Genomic DNA, 21,636 nt, shown 5'->3' on the forward strand with positions numbered 1-21,636 from the left:
TTTTCTATAGTATTATAGTTATTTTACTTAATTTTACAATAATTACAATTATCAAACCTAGAAAAATCAAAGACATTTCGTTTCATAATAGGCCCGCGGTCTACCATAATTGAAAAAAAAATTAAAATGGAGAAAAATAAATGCTTTTGCGAGATTTATTTCTGTGTAAATACGAGCATTAACGAAAAAATATGTTTAAAGTATTTAAGAAAAAAAGATGAAAAAGTTTTTTTTCTCTTTAGATTTATATTTTAACAACAAACTTCATTAACAATAATTTCTCCTTTTTCGCGGAATGTTTTTTAATTATAATTGAATTAATTAAAAGTATTTTAATTGTAAATAAAATATGAAATGAAAATTTCTGAAGACATTTTTGTTTTTAATGTTTGTTGTAAGTAAATTAATAAGAAATAATTTAACATTTTGTCTTGGATCTTTTGCTCTTTAATTTTATTAATTTATCGTCACATTTATAATATTTAAAATTTTACTTCTATATACTAACCAAATATTCCTATAAACCTCAGAGGATTTTAATTTTTGTGTTACTAGCGAAGTATTTGACAAATAAATTTTACGTAGTTGTGTATTTCGCTTAGATACGAACGAACTTAATAAATGACTATTTTTATAGCGGTAACAAAGATTAAATTTGTGGAGTGATGGCATGAAGATTATTAAATCAATCACACCAACGGTATGAAACCACGAGCCGAATGAAGAAAATGCAAAATTCAACGAAGAAGATGCAAAGTAAACCTTTTTATAGAGCAAAAAAAAATTATGCCAAAAATGTTCAAATTTATGAAACAGTTTCGGTTTTAAATAACGATCTGTGATAAGAGGTTCTATTATACAAAGTAAATAACCTTTATTAAAAACTTTGTTTACTTAAAAAATACTTGGTCTATAGAGAGGTGGGTACTCGGGAGTACACAGTAAGAAATGCATGGCGTTTACTACAATGCTGGCATGGAATACATAGGGAGACAGATACACATAGTATCTATGCTAGCAAGCAAGCAAGTAATATTACAGTATTGAATAGGGCTATGCACCATAAGTAATATGGATAATTCTTACCAGTATGACTCTGACGCCCATACTGCATTGACTCGTCCACCACAAGTATGGCTTATGTTCATAGTGATATTCACAAAAAATTTCTTACCGTGTATCCATTGAAGCATTAGTGGGTAGACCAAGTGCATCAACGGGTTATATAGAAATATTTTCGATTCTGGTTATGAGCAAGTTGCAAAAGAATTTTGTATTCTGAACTTTTCATCTTGTACCAACTTTCTTTTAAATATTCTCAAAAAGCCCTATAGTCTTATTAAACTAGTTAAAACGAGGCCATTGAAAGAAAAACTTTTGCAAAGATAACATTATGAAACTTTTGAAACTCAGAAACAATTTATTGACGAGTAAATGTGAAAACAGGTCTCTAACCGAATGTCTAACCTAAGCTATCTTGAAACCTTACCTATCCTTAAACGTTATAACTGCCTAGTAACCTGTTTATCATATGTATGTAGAGGTCAATAGAGCCTTTCATACGCATTATTTGTCTATAAATATATAAAATATTTACTACCTGAACGGGTATAAATGCTTATAGCTTTAGAATAATCACTTAAATTAATAAGAAAGCCATACATAATTAAGACAAATGACTTTTGACAATAATTAAACCTTTGAAGAAGTACTAAGAGTCTCAAAAAAATTGGCCCTATCACTAGTGAAACTCACCTTTTCTCTCACAGATCTATTAAATTTTGTCGACCACAAATCTCTTTTCCAGAACAGTTGCGAATGGTACAAGCAATAATGGCTCTCCTGGCATGAACTTTCTTCGGGTATCACAATGACTTTTAAGACCTAAGTGTGCCTCACCTGCACAACCACTGTAGCCTAGGCAAACCTAACAACAGTGATGTCAAGACTCGTCTTGGTGCAAGTTCAATGTATGATAAAAATATCGCAGGTTTGGATCTTAGCACATGAAGCATTGTATTCGATTTCATTGCTTCCTAAAAGTAAAACTTTGTCGTAATTGAAAATATTTTTCTTCTGATTGTATAATGAGACGAATTGTTTGAGACACCTTGTCTACAATAATTATAGGCAATGTCAACATTTTTCAATTATTTCTTTTGTGACTAAAAACTAATTAATTATAAATTTATCGAGTCTTTGAATAAGCCCTTAAAATATTCAATACATTTTTTTTAACATGACGTTTAATCATTAATGTTTAAGTAAATAATTATTGTCATAATTTACTTTCAAGATTATTAATAACCTTATAGTCATTTTACTACATACCACACAAATAAACGTCTACGCCATTTCAAGTGACACCATTTATCATTTATCGACGATAGTATAATGAAGATACGCACCTTTAACAAACAACCAGTCGTGCAAGAGTATCATTTTACTCATGACGAAGCCAGAATTTACTAATATAACACATTTTATTATTTATAATGTTATTTCAAAGAATGTTCAATGTGTTGTAATATTCAATGTTTAAAAAATATACGAGATATGTCATGGATACCCGGTAGGAACTGTGCTCTTTTCGCTATGGTTTATGTATTTTTAATTCAAAAAATTTGTTATTTAAAAATTATGCGCGCCTGCTTTGAGTAAAATCCAGATATTTGTAACAACAGCGTTGCTGGCGTTACGATAAATGTGAGATCGGGTCCCCGTATTTGATAGTCATTCCGGTCTTTGATTGATAAGAGACTTTGATAAGAGTATCTGTTTATATGTAGGAGTAAATCAGAGGTTCTCAAACTTCTCTCTTCTATTGTCCACTTCATGAATAAATTAATTTTCAGCGCCCTAAAAGTAGGTAGGTTTCCAATACAGATTACATTTTTAACATGAAAACATTATTGCTAACTGTGAGAAAGATTGGAGTAGATGGTAAAAATCTATTCTTAACTATTTAGAAAGAAGGGAACTTACCTATTAAATTACAATAGATTTGGGCTCGGCTGACAAATCATGATTTCCCCTTGATAATAAGTAAGTCGTGTCTCGTGTCCATTGAAGCCATTTTGAAAAGCATGTATAGATATTATAGATATTATTGAAAGATTTGAAACTTCAGAAAAATTTAGCGTTTCGCGCTAGTCAATATTTGGTGGTGAGGCTAGTCAGCATTTTACCTCAGTCGAGGACGAGGCGAATCGAGAATAGTGAACATTGTATCTCGGCCGAAGCTGAGGCGAGGCGATATTCATATTTACAAAAGGAAGGTGAAATGAGATGATACCAATACCTTTCCTTGTCTCATACCCCGTAACACACTAGAAAAATCTCTTGAATTTTCAACAGCAAATCGAATCGAAAAAATCTGTAAGTTTAAAGTAAAATTTCAAACAATACATTGGCATTTTCAAAAACTTGAATTTACAAAAACAAAGGAGTAACGATAATAGATTTCCCTTTTTAGCCCTTTCATGCTATGACTGATTTTTCGACGAGACATCCAGCTCATGTAACGAATATAATAATATACATTAAATATTATTTGCTGTATTCAAAATTTACTTCCCCTTTCTAAAATTGTATAACGCTTATTACACCATTGTTCCTGTTATATACGTACATACTTGTAAGCTCATTGATATTGTAGTATTTGACAAATAAAATAAATAACAAAATATTTAAAGAAGACATTAAGGAAACGTTTATTTTCGCTTTTAACCGGAAAAAATCATGACGATACATTGAAAATATTGAGCTGCGAGGGGTGCCCGAAAAAAAGAGTCACGCGCTAATTTTTTGCTTTTTTACAATACTTTTTTGCTATTTTTAACAATTTTTTTATTTGTTGGCCAAAATTGGTTAAAAGATTGAAATTTACAAAATCTTCAAATGAACCAACAACAAAAAAATCGGTTCATCCATTTAGGCTCTACGCAGCCACAGGGAGGCAGACAGACACACAAATATAGCGGTCAAACTTATAACACCCCTTTTTTAGGATCGGAGGTTAAAAATAGTTTTTGTAAAATTGAATATAATAATAATAATTGAGATGTTTCTTGAAAAATTGCAAATACCCAAAAAAATGACGAAAATGTCTTATTTGTCAAACATTTCAAAATATTTCGTACATGTTGTGACTCCTACTAGTCATATCGCCTTCTCTCTAATACTACATTTCCTAGGGTTGATACTTGACTTAACAATATACAAGAATAATTCGACTACCATTCATACACCGTATATACCTTTAAACCTACAACAGATACCATCTTCATCACAATGTGGAGTAAAGAACACTTGTAAAAGTAAGCAGTTAGTTATATCGTCTAATAATATGAATTTCCTACTACATAATACTCATTCTAGTGTACGACAAGAAAAGGGGACGTCGACATTAACTCCACCACATGTAACATATAACGTGTTACTGTATATACAATGAATACTTTCTACATCCTTTCATTGGGGGAGTTAAGAGTTGATGGTTGCTTGTATACATATATGTTTTATTATTAGGCAGTAGATTATACGTTGTTTATAAAAGAGGTTTGAAGGCGATCGAATATTCAATGATTATGATTATAGGACAAAAATAAATTTCTATCCTGGCCCAATAAAGTTGCCTAATTGCCGTTGGGCTATTTTCAGATTTGAAATAGAAAGGCTACGGCCCCAAAGTTGTATTTTATCTACCTTTGCACTTTTACTTGTAAGTTGATATTGATAACAGTTTATTTCGCTAACTATTGATTATAGAAAATTTTGGATTTTCTGAAGTGAGGTGTAGGTTTCTAGATGTTAACCCACATTTCCAAATCTTAAAAGACAATACGAGTGAGGATAATATCTTCACAACAGTCTCTAAAACTTGTGTCTTTGATAAAATCAGTTCAGGTTGACTAAACATACCCACGTATGTTTAGTACGTATTTATTATTGTTTCAAAGCTATTATGACATTGATTCTCGTACAAAGTATCGCTGATAATTGTGGCAAGTTAATGTTATTTTATTCGAATCCACGATCTCTGGTATTCCGAGCTAGTGCAATTTGCAGGTACTACTTTTCGTTATCGTATTACATTTTTTCTCTTTTGGGAGTTGTTTTTTTGTATAGGAGGATATTTTATCTTGGCAAAATTTCTGAACACTTAAACTTTTAATATTTTATAAAACCCCTGTAAAATATTTTATGTTGCGTTATTGTAATATTTTAACAATTTTGATGAAAAAGTTATTTCGTCTCTTGACAAAAAGGGCTACAACATGACTGCTTATACGTATGACATTATACGTAGGGTATTTTTTAACACCTATTACATCTTACACCTATTACATGTATTAAAAACCAGTTTAATATTTTAAGGACTTTTAAAATTTTGATAATAAAATATGCATATTAATTAACTTAAAATAAATGCTACTCGAAATTCTGGTAGTATTTTATACAGAATGTGACAGTCAAGCGGCGATAAACATCCAAAGCTCGATTTATTAATCTTCTCAAGTGGCGATGCTCAGTCGGTTCCTTCAAGCCTAGTCCTACTATTCACAATACTGTTGGGCATGGACGTCAAACAAAAAAATTTAAGTGTTCGAGTTAACGATCTCAATACCTCATTCGAGAAAACAAGATTTTTCCATATAAATAACAAAATTCCTGCCTAAACTTTAAGGCGTTGAGCACTTTTTGAGTGAACAAAAATCGTGGAACTCGCGTAATCGTCACACGTCACGCTCCATAAATACTACATTGATACCATACCATACAAGTTTTCAGTTTTTGTCGACTTCCGTCGACAGTCCACAAGACTATCTTTTTTTTATTGCGCACTAAACATCTAAGCGTACTATTTTTGAACTGTAAGCTATTCCTAAATGAAAATCGTTCAGATACTGCAATTTTTAAAGTGAAATCGATGAGGAGGCATTTTAAAAATAATATCTCCGGTACAAGTTTTTCCGTCAACCGGCAACAAAAATAGCAATTAAAAGCTTTTCTATTTGCTATCCAATTATTTTCTTGTTAGAATAACAAAAAAGTAGATATTCAAAATTTACCAAATAAGAAATGTTTTGAGCTCACCCTAAAAAGTTTCCAAAGTATGATAATCAATAACGACTATCACTTCTTTTTGGCCTTTTTTATTGAAAATTTGTATAGCTTAAAAATATCAAAATAGACTCTTATTACAAATTTTTTCTCTATTAAATGCAAAAGAATTACACCTTAATTAATGCATTGATTAACCGCCTTAAATAGGTAACAAAAATAAAAAAATTTACAACATTTTTAAAATTACTTTGTTTTGTTCTAGATTCAGAAACAGGTGGATGGGGTGAATGGAGTGAATGGACACCATGCACAACAACATGCGCTGGTGGAACACGAAATCGTCATCGATTTTGTGATTCACCACCCCCACGTTACGGTGCAAAGTTTTGTGAAGTAAGTAAAAAAAAAAGTATATTCTACTTAATATACGCCGATAATAACCTTGTTAAATTGACAGTGATTAAGGTTTATATACAAAAGCAATTTATTTATTTGCTAAAGAAAGAAAAAATAAATATATTTTGAAATATTGCTTTAAATTTATTTGATTTGTTCTTGAGTAATTTTTCTAATACACGCAAATTTTTATCTATTGTACTTTCATTGGTGGATTTGTTTATTTATTTGTAAAGAAATTTCTTTTGTCTTTATTATATTTGTCTGCAATATGATTCAACTAGGGAATATTCGTGAAATTTAAATTTGGTTCAAACAAGTTTTTCCGTAACTTTTTTGGTTATTCCTTGCTAAATTGTTGTAATTATCCATTCCGTTTAAATATCTCAAAGGCTAGAAAAAAAAACAACACAACTGATGCCATTCGTTTTTCTAGCAATTACCTAAAAATTTATATTAGTTTTTTTTTTTTTTTTTTAATTTTCTTGACAAAAAGCCCACTTTAAAAATTCAGAGTTTGTCAAAAATAATAAGTGAAAGAATACAAATATCCTGGCAAAAAACTCTGGAAGAAAATCAGATTTTTATACCACAAATGGCTAGCATAGAATTTTCCTATCATAAATATAATTCGATTATTTGTTTTGTTTATATCGTGTACATATTTAAAAATACTCGTTATCACAGCAACAGCTTTGTAATGGGCTTATTGCTTTTGGTTTTCTACCTAGCCTTAAATATTACAGAGCTGTGAATAAAGGAATGTATAAGTTGACAAATTAAGGAAAATAGTTGAATCCCTGTGTTGGTACCTAACAAATTTTTCTGCTTAAATCAATAATTTTTATTATAGAAATTTTCAAATACCTACTGAATATTTGATAAAAATTGAATTTCCTTGTAGACAAATAAAAATTGATTTTTCCAATAATAAATTACTAACCGTGAACAAAAAAAATTAAAGAACAAAGAAAATTCTTAGTTCAAATTTTTTATTTCATGAAAAAAATGTAGCAAGCAATATTATTAACGATTAACAGCACGCAATACGTGTGTACATAGTGTGTACCCTGGAATAGACAGAAGAATCATTCTGTGCAATGTTCATAAAAAGTCTATGAAGCTTGAATTATAAAGAATTCTTCAAAGCTTCCCTCACGATTTACATTAGATTTCATTCTGAATGAATGTATGTCTGCTTCATTTTTATAATTCATCAGATTGGGTGTCAATTTAAACGGAAATATCAAAGTCCTATTAGAGAAAATTCCGCACCAGATCTACAATTTTTAAACACTAATATTTTTTAAAAACAGATTCAGAACTTGAACTTAAAATTATGTTCTTCTTCCTTGAAACATTTTTTTGAAAATAAAGAAAAATTCTATAAAGTGTTAGAAAATTCAATATTGATAGGAGCTAAGTATCCATCCAATGTACAGTAGCGAATGGTAGAGGTCTACTTATTTATGGTTGAAGTAAAGCACACCACTTTTGAAACATCTTGTAGACTACAAAAGTAATAGTTATAAGGTCATAAATACTAAAGAAGCGTTCATTTACATGAAAAATCAATATACGTTTTATTACCATAGAAACTTAAACAAAATTGTTTATATTTTATATTTCGAAAGTTTGTGAGAAAAACAGTTGAGAATCTATCACCAACTAAGCCAAAAATAAAAAAATGGGAAAGAAAAAAGGTGGTGGTGATAAAAAGAAAAAAGACGATGCAAAAAATGGTGATCAAAAAGAAAATGGTGAATTTATGGAAATTGATAAAGCTTTTTTTGAATTACAAATTAGTAACTTAAACAAGAAATTAACAAAATTACGTGCTGATAATGCTCAATTAAGTAAAGAACATGGTGAAATGAAAAGTGCATACGATCAATTGAGTATTGATCGTGCTGATGTAATTGCATACTTAAAATTATCGTTACAAAATCGTAGTGATGAAATAATTGAACTTCAAGATCGTATACGAGCTTTGCAACAAGAACACGCTGAAGAAATTGAAAGGTACGATCAACGAATTGCCGACATGCAAGAAGAATTCAAAAATTCAAATGATCAATTAAAATCTGATATACAAATGTTGGAAAGTAAAATTAGTTCACTTGAAGAATTCCGTGTACAAAAAGAGAATTTGATGCGGCAATTTGAAGAACAAGAAAATGAAAAACAAAGAATTGAAACAGAACTGAAAGCTCATATAGAAGTAATCGAAAGAGAAAAAATTGAACAGCGGTATAAATTACAGCAGGATGTGGAAAAACATTTAGTTGATTTGAAAATCGAATATGAACAAACTTTCGATTTACGTTTGACATCAGCTTCGAAACGTTTAATGCGTGAAAATATTGCATTAAATAAAGAATTTAATGAACTAATTGATGAACTCAAGAAATTACAAAAACATAATTCAGTTTTACAAGCGAAATGTAAACAATGGCGTTTAAAATATGAGCTAAGTATTGATTTACAAAATACCACAATTGAAAAATATACGCAACAATCGAATCTCATACATGAATTAACTCAAAAATGTAATACATTAAAAATGAATTTATTAAAACTTAACGATGTACGAAATCAAATTGAACATTTCGAAAAAGAAATTGAAGAATTAAATACGAAAAATATGGAAATATCTGAGAAAATTTTAAATTACAAGAAACAATTAATGGATACACAAAAAGAAAATGAAAAATTATTAAAATCTTACGGTGAACAACAATTAAATGTAGAAAATTTAAAAGAAATTATTTTTCTGTCCGCTCAAGTGATCAAAAAAGTTATTGGGTTTACAAAAACAAATGCTCAACTTCCAAATGAGTTAAAAAATATCGAATACTACATAATGCGAGATGAACTACTAAATTGTTTATTGGAAATTTTAAATTGTTCTGAAAATCACCCTCCAAAATGTTTGGAACAATTGTTGGATGATGAAATTCAACCGATCAAAGTTTTATATAGAAAGGGCGATTTAGGTTTTGTACCAGCAGATGTGAGTACTAAGAAACGACAATCAATATTAAAAAGACCAGATAGTGTAAAATTATCTTCATCCAGACGTGTTCGAACTACAGAATCTATGCGTAAAATTGATCGACTACCATCCAAAAAATATTTGTTGCGAAATAAATCGCTACCGGATGTCATTGAATCGATTATCGAGACAAAATACCAAAAAGTACAAAGCATAATTTCACAAAAATATGATCAAGGTGAATCAAGTTCTTCATTTTTGTCGTCCAGTCAATTACTGGATGATTCTTCATCGATTGATTTTCGAAGTCGTGAACAGTCGTTGCGACCACAGACGGTTGATTTTAAGACTGATAGTATTATTTCAATATCAACTGAACTGAAAAAAATGACCGAGGTAGAAATCAGTAGTCAAGTGAGATTTTCGGAACAACATCCAATTAGCGGCCCTGTCGAAGAAGACCAAGAGTCATTTTCTTCGAATGTATCGAATGTAACACCCAGCAATTTATCGATTGTCGATGATGACCCACTAAGAGATAATTAAACAAATTAACAAATTTAACATTTAAGAAAATTTCAAATTTGTACTACTTTTGTAATGTATTTTTTATAATAAATTTTTGTAATAGTTTTAATAAATATTTATTAATACCACTTATGGATGGAAGCTGTGCCGACGTAGTTGTGTATGTAAGAGGTGTTAGGCGATCTCGGATTTGCGCCAAAAACGTAATAGTATCAAGATGTGTTGAATAGATTACCAAAAGCGGCGCGTGTTGCGAAGGAGGGGGGGGGAGCTTTGTCAGTAAAATAATAAAATTTGAAATTTTTCTAATTTATCCGGTTTAATTAAACCAAAAAATAGTAGAGAAGGTTCAAAAATTACCGCACCCAGCTCAAACTGAGTAGGATTGTTCAAAACACTATCATAAAAGAAATTCAAGTCATCAACCATCCGATACCTGGGAAAAAATTTACTCGCGGTTAAAGGTCACAAAAACAGGTTTTTTCGCGATTTTTTGTTTTATTATAAAATTAGTTTCGATGAAAATTGTAGATAAGGTAAATAAATATATAAAATGTCTCAATTATTTTTTCCTAAGAGCCACCGTTTGAAGGCGAAGAAAATGAAATTTTCTGAAATAACCGACTTTAGCGATATGTGACCTTGAATATCTAAGGACGCCAACACTTGACTACATGTGACTTTTCAAACATTTGTACTATCAAAATAAAGGTTTGTACAACTGGATTATTATGACAACTCTACGAATTTTTCAGACATACATACTTAAAAAGCACCCCACGCTTTTTTACTATAAAATAATTTTTTTGAATTAATTCTCTACCTTTTAGTTCAGTTTGTTACAGAAGCGTTTTTTTTAGTTTTTCTAAACTAATAATTAATTTGTGTTTCTTAGTTTTTTATACTATTATTTATTTTTCAAAAATTCAGTATAAAATATGGCGGGAGGGCGAATAAATGTATATATGGACCTCATTTATGGAAATCGTTAATCCTTCAATATTGATCATGATAATCAAATAAGCTTAATATACTATTGTATTGTCATCGGCCCTTAATAGGTATGCCAAATTTCGAGTAAATCCGACGTTTTGAAGGGGGTCAAAATCCCGTTCAAAGTTTCCGTTACATACAAACATACTAACATACTAATAACATACATATGAAGCTAATAAAAGCGTGTTAAAAATAGAAAAAATATGATGTAAAGCTAATGATACTTTAACAAGGTCTTCGAAGTAGGCATTAGCACGAAAGTTGTCCAGACTTTATATAAAATTTATCTTATATCTTCTTGTAGGCATTGCCGTTTTCCATTTTCTCACTTCAATTACTTGCAGTTTATTTACTTTATCGTTCTCAATCTCAGAACATCATTAACATTTCACGGATTTCCTTGATTCTATTAATAGTAAAAACAGTATTCTATTTCAGAATATAACATTCCTTGCAATTTGATCAAATTAAGGTATATTTTATAAGAAAATACGTTAATAGGTTTAGTATTAATTAACAAAGTTTCATATAAATATATATCAAGACTGATGACAAGTTAAATTTCTGATAATACCAAAATATGTAATTTATTACAGTTATATAAATTATTACAAAAGTGTCAGAGTGTTATATGAAGAAGATAAGTTCATAATAGGCATGGTATAAGATACCAAAGTTTTATTATCATAGGTAAAATCTATGTTAATAGTCTCTAAATGATAATTAATTCATTAAATGTGAAATATATAACCAATATTAGTTTTGTATAATTAACATTAAGTGTATTGATTTAGAATTTCTTTGTTTAGAAATTAAATTAGGTTAAAATTTACCTTACTTTATAATTTATAATTTATTTGTCAACCGTTAGTTGTCTAAGCACTGTTGGGAAAGGTGTTAACTTTGACTACAAGACTCTTGCATTTTAAAAATAAAAAGACTTGCAATACTGATAGCTGGTACACTATGACACTTAAAAAATTTTACAAAACCCACCTACTTGACTGCGTTTAAAAGAAAAATCCTATGGAGTTATACCCTCCACCTCTCTTGCTCTCACTTAGCTCCCTTCCATAATACTCGAAATATAAATAAGAATTGTTTTACACAGGCAAAAGTATATATATATATATATATATATGTACAGTTTTCAATTTTATTTAATGTAAAATAGTCATAATTCATTGAGTGTATAAGAACAGATAGCCATAAATTGTAATTTGTTCACCATTTGTACAGAAATCTTCAATTTATGCTTTAAAATGATGGTCATAGATGGCACAGTGAATAATTTTGTTTTTAGTATATCTTTATAATTTATAGTTCATGTTTTATTCTGTATGAGCTTTATTATTTTTATGGTTCATTCAAATCCATTTAGTAGTTTTTTCGTGAAAGCGTAAAAAACAAGCAAACAAACAAACAAGCAAACAAACAGACAACCTTACTTTCACATTTATAATATTTTGGTTTGTGAATTATCGTTAAAGTATACTTTGTTTTGAAAAATTATTTTTGACATTTATTGTTATTTCCTTGAATACTCAAATCGATCGACACTCTGCTAAGCCGAAGCGGTGAGATTCTGAAAATCAATTTTCCATAGGGCCCTGCTAAAGTACCTTTACTTGTATGTTTGGTATATTATCCTCATTTAATGCTCAAATCAACATATAATACATAAAATCTTATAACAAGCAAATTTTTTTAATTATACAAGCTTATGAAAAAACGTTTGGGACAAAATTTGTTCGCTATTTTATAAAGAATAACCTTATAATTTAAATTTAAACAGCCGGGGTGAAAATTGGAAATTGTGAAATTACAATAACTAAACGAATGTATCAATAGACATTAGTTGATTGGGCAATTGAAAATCTTAGTGCCTGCCTGTTTTAGGAAAACATTTTATTACAAATTGGAATTTCAAATTAAGATATCTTTTTCTTTACTTTACTATATAAGTTCATTGAATCATAGCTATCTAATAGCTTTAGGCACAATGCATATTTGTACCAAGAACAAATCAAATTTTAAAATATAACATGAAAAATCATTAGTTATAATTAAATAAAGAAATTCTATTATTAAAGAAATTTCATCTATTTATGTATTTTAGGGTCCGGCAGTACAAACCGAAAAATGTGGCCATGGTGATGGTGCCACAGATTGGGAATGTATGTATGGTGGTGGAAATAGTGTGAATGGTGATGTACCCGCAGATCGTCCTGAAGTAAAAGCTGAAATTGGCCCAGGTTGTCGATGTGGATGTGTCGTACATTTAGGTCAATCAAAACCACGTCGATTGGTTGCTACTTCATCACAAAGTTGTCCTGGCCGTACATTCTGGTTAATACAGGTAAATATATAATTATAATTCCAATTTATGTCGGAATATGACAAAATATGAAAATTGTTGATTTTTATCTGAAGCACAAATTTCATTTATATTATATTTGTGACGTGAACCAACTTTTTTTGTGAGATATAATGATTATTATTTATAATTACTGATGGTATCTCTATATGGTTCTGTTTGTGAATTATTCACGTTATACCAATAATGTACTCCCAATATAAGCTATTACTTGGATACATTATATGATATAATTTTGAGAGTAGCCCTCCCTTTATTAGATACCGTACATTTAAAAGTTTTCAACGAATGAAACTTTTAAGAAAAGAAAACGTAGCTACGGTTCTGGATATCTGGATTGAATTAAGGTTCTTTGATGAATGTAAACAGATTAATTAATTCTCTCTAGTCGATACATCTACGGTATTTGAGTTGAACCATCACTGAAAATCAACAAATTTTATACTTAAATTGATGGAGAATGATGTAGAAAGTGAAATGAATGAAATAAAAAGTCAAATCTGAGAAATTTTTCTGCATTAATACACCACCAAATTAAACTTCTAGTCCCGAAGTGTCAAAGTTATTCATAAAACAAAAGTTCATTTAAAAAAACAAAAAACCTGCGCATAACAAAAAAAGGCTTTTTCGGTCAAAACTTAATATTAAAATAATAAAATAAAAATAACAATAAAATAAAATTTAGCTAGATTTTGCATATTTGAGTACTGGTTCTAGCTTTTTTCAACAAATTACTTAGATTTCAATCAATAGGTCACTGTATTTCAGACGACAGGCAGATCGAATAGTTATTTCATAATCGTGGGAATCATTTGAAAAACCAAGAAAATGAGTTTAAAGTTTTTTTAATGTATATTATCAATATATTAATCAGCGATACCTGGACCATGTTACAAGCCAAGAAATTTCTAATAGGTTTGTGTACCCAAGTTGCTGGTATTTACCTTTTAGTTTTTTAAACGTGATTATTATGCGTAATGCGCATGAAATAATTCACCAAAAACTGGTATTTTTTTGTTTTGTACTCATAAACTTAGGTACTTACATTATACATAACTTTAAAACTAATACGCATTAATTATAATTTTGCTTTATAAAGTGTATTGTAAACACATTAAATATTACTAAAATGCAAAAAAGAAAAAATTGAAGAAAAAAAACTGAAAGGACTCCTCATGCCGGTTTTCCACTAAACGGACAGTTGAATTTTTGTTGAAAAACAAAAGTAAAACTGAAACAAACCCAAACTCTAGTTTCCATCAAGCGGACTAAAATTTTTTTTTTAATTATTTTTTCGGTTTTTTACTACGAGTTGCGACAAAATCAACACAGTTTGTCTTCAATAACCAACCAACCAACACTTTTACCAAGATGTTTTTCATGTTTTTTACTATAAAATAATATGTTATTTACTTACGTACTAATTTAGTACAAAATTCGTATTCAGACTAGCAAGGCGAAAATACGACCGTTTCCACTTAACAGACTCGAGTTTTAACTCGTCTAAGCCCTTTGATGTGACCGCTTCCAAAAAAAATAAAACTTCAACTGTTGCAAAACATGCCAGTCTTCGAAAAGTTTGTAAAAAATTTCAGTTTGAGTTTTGTTTTTGTTTGTCCGTTTAGTGGAAATCGGTACAGCTAAAAACCCAAGGTAGTACTTCGAAGTTAAATTATATTGGAAGTAAATTACATCCAATTATTTGAACAGAATATAACTGTACCTAACGTACGTTTTTCTTTATAGAGATGATCACTTTTAAAAGTCATTAAAGTTTCATAAATGTACCTTCATGTAGACAGAGCCACGATATTTGTACGTTTTAAAAGCAATAAAGGTAGATTTTATAATTCAGAATATATATACATTTCCTCACATACGAAGTACAATCACAATCAAAAAATACTAGGAACTAAACACAAAAACTTTGAATATTGTAAAAAAACTAATTTACTTCTAGGAAAACTTTTATCCTGTTACGCATAATCAAACAGCTCGCACAAATCAAATCGAATTTTTTATCCAATTAAAATGATTTTATACGTAACTGACCTTTTTCATGAAAAACAGAAATGCTTTTTGTTAATTTTTTATGAAAATATAGGTCAAGTAGAGCCTGTAACTCGATAATTACGCATTTTTAACAATAAAAACACTATGAAAAAGATTTTAATAAAGTCACAATATTTGAAATAATTTAGAACGATTTTTTTTGGCTCCATCGCACACGAGATCTGTGACGTCAATAAGCAATGACAATAAAACAGTGTCAACAGTCGCTCGTATTAATATATCGTTAATATCAACTTTAAAGAGGTATTGCATATTTTGAATCATTTCTGAAAGTGAATAATAAAATGCCACCAAAAATCGACCCAGAATTTTCAAAGGCATATCAAGGAAATCTACCGAAAAAAATAAATAAATATTTTAATGGTATGGGAGTTTTTAGTGCAAGATGACATGTTCAATGCACCCGAAGATCGTGAAGTAAAAGCAACTTTGTGAGTACTAATTTTAATAAGCAAATGCGTAACATTCTAGAAAAAAAAATGATTAATAAAATATCATAAAAAAATTGTTAGGTATTCGGGGAGAGCTACGAGGACTTTTGTAGCACGTTGAATTTTGGTAAATTTCATCATGTATAGTAAAAGGAAATGTTCATCATGACAATGATAAATATTCGTACTGTAAGGACCCTTGCGAATATGTTTTTATGTGCGATTTTTCGTCAATATAGACCGATTTATCTGCCATTGTCTTTTTATTTCATTCGCAATTCGTATATTTATGATAATTAATAAAAGTCAACTGACGAACTGACGTCACAGCGCCATTCGTATAACTTTGTGTGTTTCCGGATCGTTTTCGCCAATTTGAATTTTCATGATTTTCATTGTCTGTTTTCTCGATCATATGGTTCCAAAAAAAACGGAGGAAAATTAGCCCATTTATCGAGACATTTACTTTCATTTAAAAAAAAAAAAAAAATGTGAAAAAGGTCTATTAAAACATCTTTTTTTATACCCTTCTGTATGATATTTTTAATTTGATTTCAAAGAGCATTTACAACAACTGCATTTAAATTTAATACTTTAATTTTTTTTTAATGCGATAGTTTGTCATAATAAGGTTTCAAACGAATCAGATATTATTTCAAGTATGATGATAGTATTTGTTCGATTTGGCGGGTCCATTTTAATGGTTTCTTTTAAACATATTTACTTGTACCTATGTGTAATTTAATTGGTTGTGTAACAGAATATAGTCTGCCCTATGCTGCAATATGATGTTATCTATCGAGTGTGGCGTGAGTTAAACTGTAATAATGTACCTAAAAATTGTGACTGTAGTGCAGGGTAATTAATTATTATGCATTAAGATAGTACCTACAACAAATCAATCTTTTAAGTACTGCGGCAAAATTGTATCCCAAAGGTACGAGTTAAAGAAATGACAACGGAATTTACTTTTGCCCTCCTTTACTGGGAGTGTTAACAAAGAATGCTGTACTTGATTCAAGAATACAAAGGTGTCTTCAATCACGTTCCTATTGTTTGCCTATAGCCCGGATTGCGATATTGGTGATATTTTTGCACGAGTATGCGAATTTCTGTTTTTAAACAGCTCTTACTATTTTTCCCAATATCTATAGCGTATAGGAATAGTACGCAGGTGCCAAAAGATTCGAAGCAGGGAACAAAGGACGTTGGAGCGTTCAGATGTAGTGGAGAGCTTTCAGGAATTTTAGAATATGATTATAGACAAATAATCTAACAAAATTTCAAATAATTAATACCCATTTTTTTGTTTTCTCCAATTTTAGGCTGACCACGATCACGTTATACGTTTCAAAGTGGATCATTTTCGTTTACCATGTGGTAGTCAATGGCTAAAAGTCCGAGATGGTAGCAGTTTATCATCAAAATTAATTTCGCAGCTAGTTGGTACACCATACAGTGCCCCACCAGCAGTTGTTTCAACAGGGCCGTACTTATTATTAGAATTTTTCTCCGATGAATTAATGGCTGCCGGTGAAATATGTGGTGGTGGATTTTTAGCACATGCACAACAAATTTGTAAGTATTAATTTGTTTTCTCAATTTTTGATTCATGTTTCATATTACAGGTTCAGCTAATTATATTGTTTTTGTTTTAATATGGCTTTGATGAAATAAATTATAATTAAAATGAAGGGAAAATAAAATAAGTTAATTAGTTATTGAATAGTCTAGGAGAACTTAATTATAGTCTAGGAGACACCGGTACAAAATTTAAGTCATTTATTACATGTATGGCGATCCTTAAGTAATTATCGAATGAAAAATGAAGAAGTATGAATTCATTGCAGGCTGTAACAGAAAAATAGAGCTTGTAATGTGTCCGATTAATGGCAATACGGTCACTTTTCAACAATCAGCGCTACGATCATCATTTTCCTTTCAAAAATTTGGTGTCCTATCTATTACTAATCGTCAGACTTTGCACAAATTTTTGAGTCAATATCTCCAATTTTACACTTTTTCCTAACTCCAGCAATAAGCCCTCGCTAGAAACTTTTCAACAGTATATAATTTATACAAATTAATAAGCATACAAAATTCAAATAATGTCAACATGCAAATTTTTTGAAAACTTTAAAATAGTCTGCCGTGAATTCGAAAAAATTTCTCAAAATTTATAACATCTTGTGGTATTTTCAAATTTTTACTAACTCGGTCGATAAACAAATAAATCTTTTACACTTTTCTTTTTACAAAATTTTCACAGAAGATTTTCAGTTCAAAAACCTTTTTAATAGATAATATTTTTGAAGATTATAAATTGTAATAAAACGCTTTAATCCCATTCCAAAAAATAGATAACAATGTATCTATACCATATATATAAATTTCTAAAACAATATAGAAATCTCTGGGCTATGTGTATCTATATATGTAAATAACCCATTATCCTCCAATTATATAGGTTTTGGCAAACGTTTTATACACGAGCTTTAAATATATTTCCATAGCACAAAATATTTCTAAATAATTTTCTTGAATACTCTCTGCCCTGTACATCGTTTAAAAAGTATCGAATTCAGCAAAATTTAAAATAGCATACGGCTCTTTTCTGTTTGTTGTTAAAACATAATAACTCTGATATAAAATTTTTATCTCAGAAAAAAATGAAATATTTTCGAAAGTATAAAATCTGTTATTACAATAACTTCTATCTATTTTTATCCCATATATGAAGTATATCAGAGTATAAAGGAAAGAGGTATTGAGCTGAAAGCTATTTTAGGGTGCTCCGGGCCTAAAAAGTGAGTTTCATTTCGTAAATGAGCATTTTGTAAACCTTAAGGGATAAAATAAAATTTTAAATGTAAAAACTGTTTCTTATGAAAAATAAAAAACTTTTGTTTAAATTTTTTTTCGTAAATATCTTTGTTTTCCCGTGATTATCAAAATTAGAGCAAAACTTTATTTTCCATTTTCTCAAAAACTATACACATATAGAGAGTTGAGACTCCTATAAAAAACAGAGTGGAATATTTTTGGGTAGATTCAAATATTGAATCTATTGTTTCTAGTTTCATAATAAAACCATTCGATGATATTAATGAAATCAGAGGGGACAGTTTTCTAGGAAAAATCCTATAAAATTTTCCGCAATTTTCGGGGACAAAAAAATGGCAACCTTTTCTACCCTACAAATATCATTATTTTTAACTTGTTTATAAAAAGCATACAAGCATTGATATTAAACACTGTCTATTACAGGGTTACTCTGTCTCTGAACAAAATATCTGAAATGTCAATCGCGGTTCTCAAATCCGGTAGTCCTTCATAAGGACTACATTTGTATAATTTTTGTAATATCTGTAATCAAAATTCTTATAATTCTCAAAGTACCTTATCTACATAAGTAATTTAACTTCAACTTTACGCACATAACTTCAACTTTTTGCTATAAAAAAATGAGCAAACAATTTTGATTTTTCAACAGGTTATCCAGCTCACATCCATATATTTTATAGTATCGTATTATTATTAAAATTTATACCACAATCGTGTATCGTATAGTTATTTCTCAATTACCAACATCCGTTGTTTCAATCTATTGCATACGCTGTTTCTATATTTTCTATATTGTCTGTACTTAATCCAGCGGATGCTTAGCGTTCTTTTTTTTCCTAGTGGTTTTTCACTAATTTTCCGTAGTGGAAAACAATTTAATCATAAATTTGTATGTAGAAACTGAAAACAGTAGATTCGTAATTATAATATTTATAGGTTTATACTGGAACACCTTTAAGACCTCTAAAGTACAGCTTTGTTTTTGTGTAATTTACACGATATACCACAATGTTATAGGATTTTACTCCTTTTGAGATCAATGTTTATTTCGAATTGTATGTTACTGCCGCAACTACTGCCGGGATTATTCATATTAAAAACTAAGAAAAGGCAAAATTCAATCTAAAATTTCTTTCCTGTATTTCATGAGTTGAAAAAGTGATGATTATACAAATGTGATATAATATCATAAATAACTGAAATCAGAGGAAAACTAATTATGTAACAATCGTGTGGCCATAAATTTTCTATTTGGTAGGAAAAATTCTTCAAAACCTTAAATAGAAGTAAGAATGTTTGTATTCTGCAAAAATGACCAATCTAAACCTTCAAAGAATTAAAGTTTAGGCTTTCCGAATTGCCAGGTTTCCTGCTCGGATGTACTATAAGTTAGAGTAAAAGTTATAACAGAAAAGAGTTTACAATGATACACTTTTTGATCAAAAAATTAACTTAGCTGTAGTAAAATTCACTGGCTAGATGGAATGGTGAAATCAAAAATACAACAAGAAGTGTCGTCTTTTCAGGTCTTTAACTATCTCTGTCTAAAATATCATGTTGCCTCCGTCTTCATCTTAAAGAAGACCAAATTTAATGTTTGAGAATTTGATACAAAAAAGAATTTTGTTAATACGCAGTCAAATTCTACATTTAAATGGCAAAGGGCGATGTAGAAATGCTGTTTTAGTTTCTTATTTGAACACCTTAGGGGGATGTAAAACTACATTTGCAAGCAAAATAAAGTTGTGCTTCAAATTTTCGGACTTTTTCAGTTTTTCCCCTACTACGCAGGTAGCACTACTTTTCTTGCTTACAATACGTAGTTTCCCTCTCCCCTGACGGGTTCATATAACATACCTAAAAAGCAGCTTTAAAGTGCCTTCTAGCCGCGATTTGTACTAGTTTACTCAAAGTTTACAAGGCTCACTAGTTGAAGCTACCTACAAATTTTCATATCTCTATCTATTATATTTTTAAAGAAAATGTACACCAAAATTTTGCCCTAATTTTTCCCCCCACGAGAAAACAATGATGTTTACGAAAAATTGTTTCAAACAAAAGAAAAACTAAAAATTTTAAAATTTCTGAATAGACATACGGAGCTGTGGGTTGGCTTCAATTGTTTCAAATTTAATATACTTTCAAAATGATAGTGGAAACTAATGTCAAAAGCTCATAGTTCTTGAATTGCACTGCAAAAACTAAACAAAAAATCTTTGCAGTTTTTCAAGGATTACGCAACTATCACAACTTTCTTCCTTTGCAAAACGTAGTTTCATTCTCCCCTAAGAGTCCATATAACATTCCAAAAAGAAAAGCTATACATCGCGTTTTGCGATTTTCGTTGCTTTTTTTTTGTAAGATTTTTCTAGCAAATAAGAAATGCAGAAGTTATATAGATTTTAGAACAATAGATGTTCAAGTTACAGACTCTTCGAAAAATCAGCTTCCAAAATAATAAGAATGTCTTAAGTAATTGACAAGTACCGTACTTTGTTTGAGGAAGATGAGTGTGTGATTCTTTTGTAGTTTTGATACTGTAGGCAGGTCCCTTATGAAATTCTTGTTTCAATATATTTTACTAATCACAGAGACAGAATATTTTTAAAAATTCCTATTACTATTATTTGAATGATTCTTTTTGACTGGAACCTCGAGTTTGCAAGTTTAAAATTAAATTTAAATAAGGATGAACGTTCAAAAGTAATTTTTTTCATAAAAATATATTAATTTAATGTAAATTTTTTTATTTGAATTATATTTCAACTTAAAACAAAAAATGTATCATAATAAATATTTCAATTTTATAATTTGTATTTAATGGCTTTTTAATATTTATCATCATATATGTTCTATATATGTCTGCCTGCTTCTCGCTATTTTGTATATATTATATTTATCATGGAAACTTTTTTAATATACACATT

The 21,636-nt window shown here is 29.5% G+C and overlaps 1 protein-coding gene across 1 annotated transcript in view; it reads left to right on the forward strand.

Annotated features, from left to right (window-relative positions):
- Positions 1-21,636, forward strand: part of LOC123301221 — a 251,801-nt gene that overhangs the window by 221,436 nt on the left and 8,729 nt on the right. The window contains exons 6-8 of the mRNA XM_044883956.1: positions 6,332-6,462; positions 13,104-13,343; positions 17,191-17,443. Coding sequence (XP_044739891.1) covers positions 6,332-6,462; positions 13,104-13,343; positions 17,191-17,443 — 624 coding nt within the window. The remainder of the gene's footprint in view (positions 1-6,331; positions 6,463-13,103; positions 13,344-17,190; positions 17,444-21,636) is intronic.

Source organism: Chrysoperla carnea, chromosome 5, assembly GCF_905475395.1.
Source record: "Chrysoperla carnea chromosome 5, inChrCarn1.1, whole genome shotgun sequence".
NCBI classification, from domain to species: Eukaryota; Metazoa; Arthropoda; class Insecta; order Neuroptera; family Chrysopidae; genus Chrysoperla; species Chrysoperla carnea.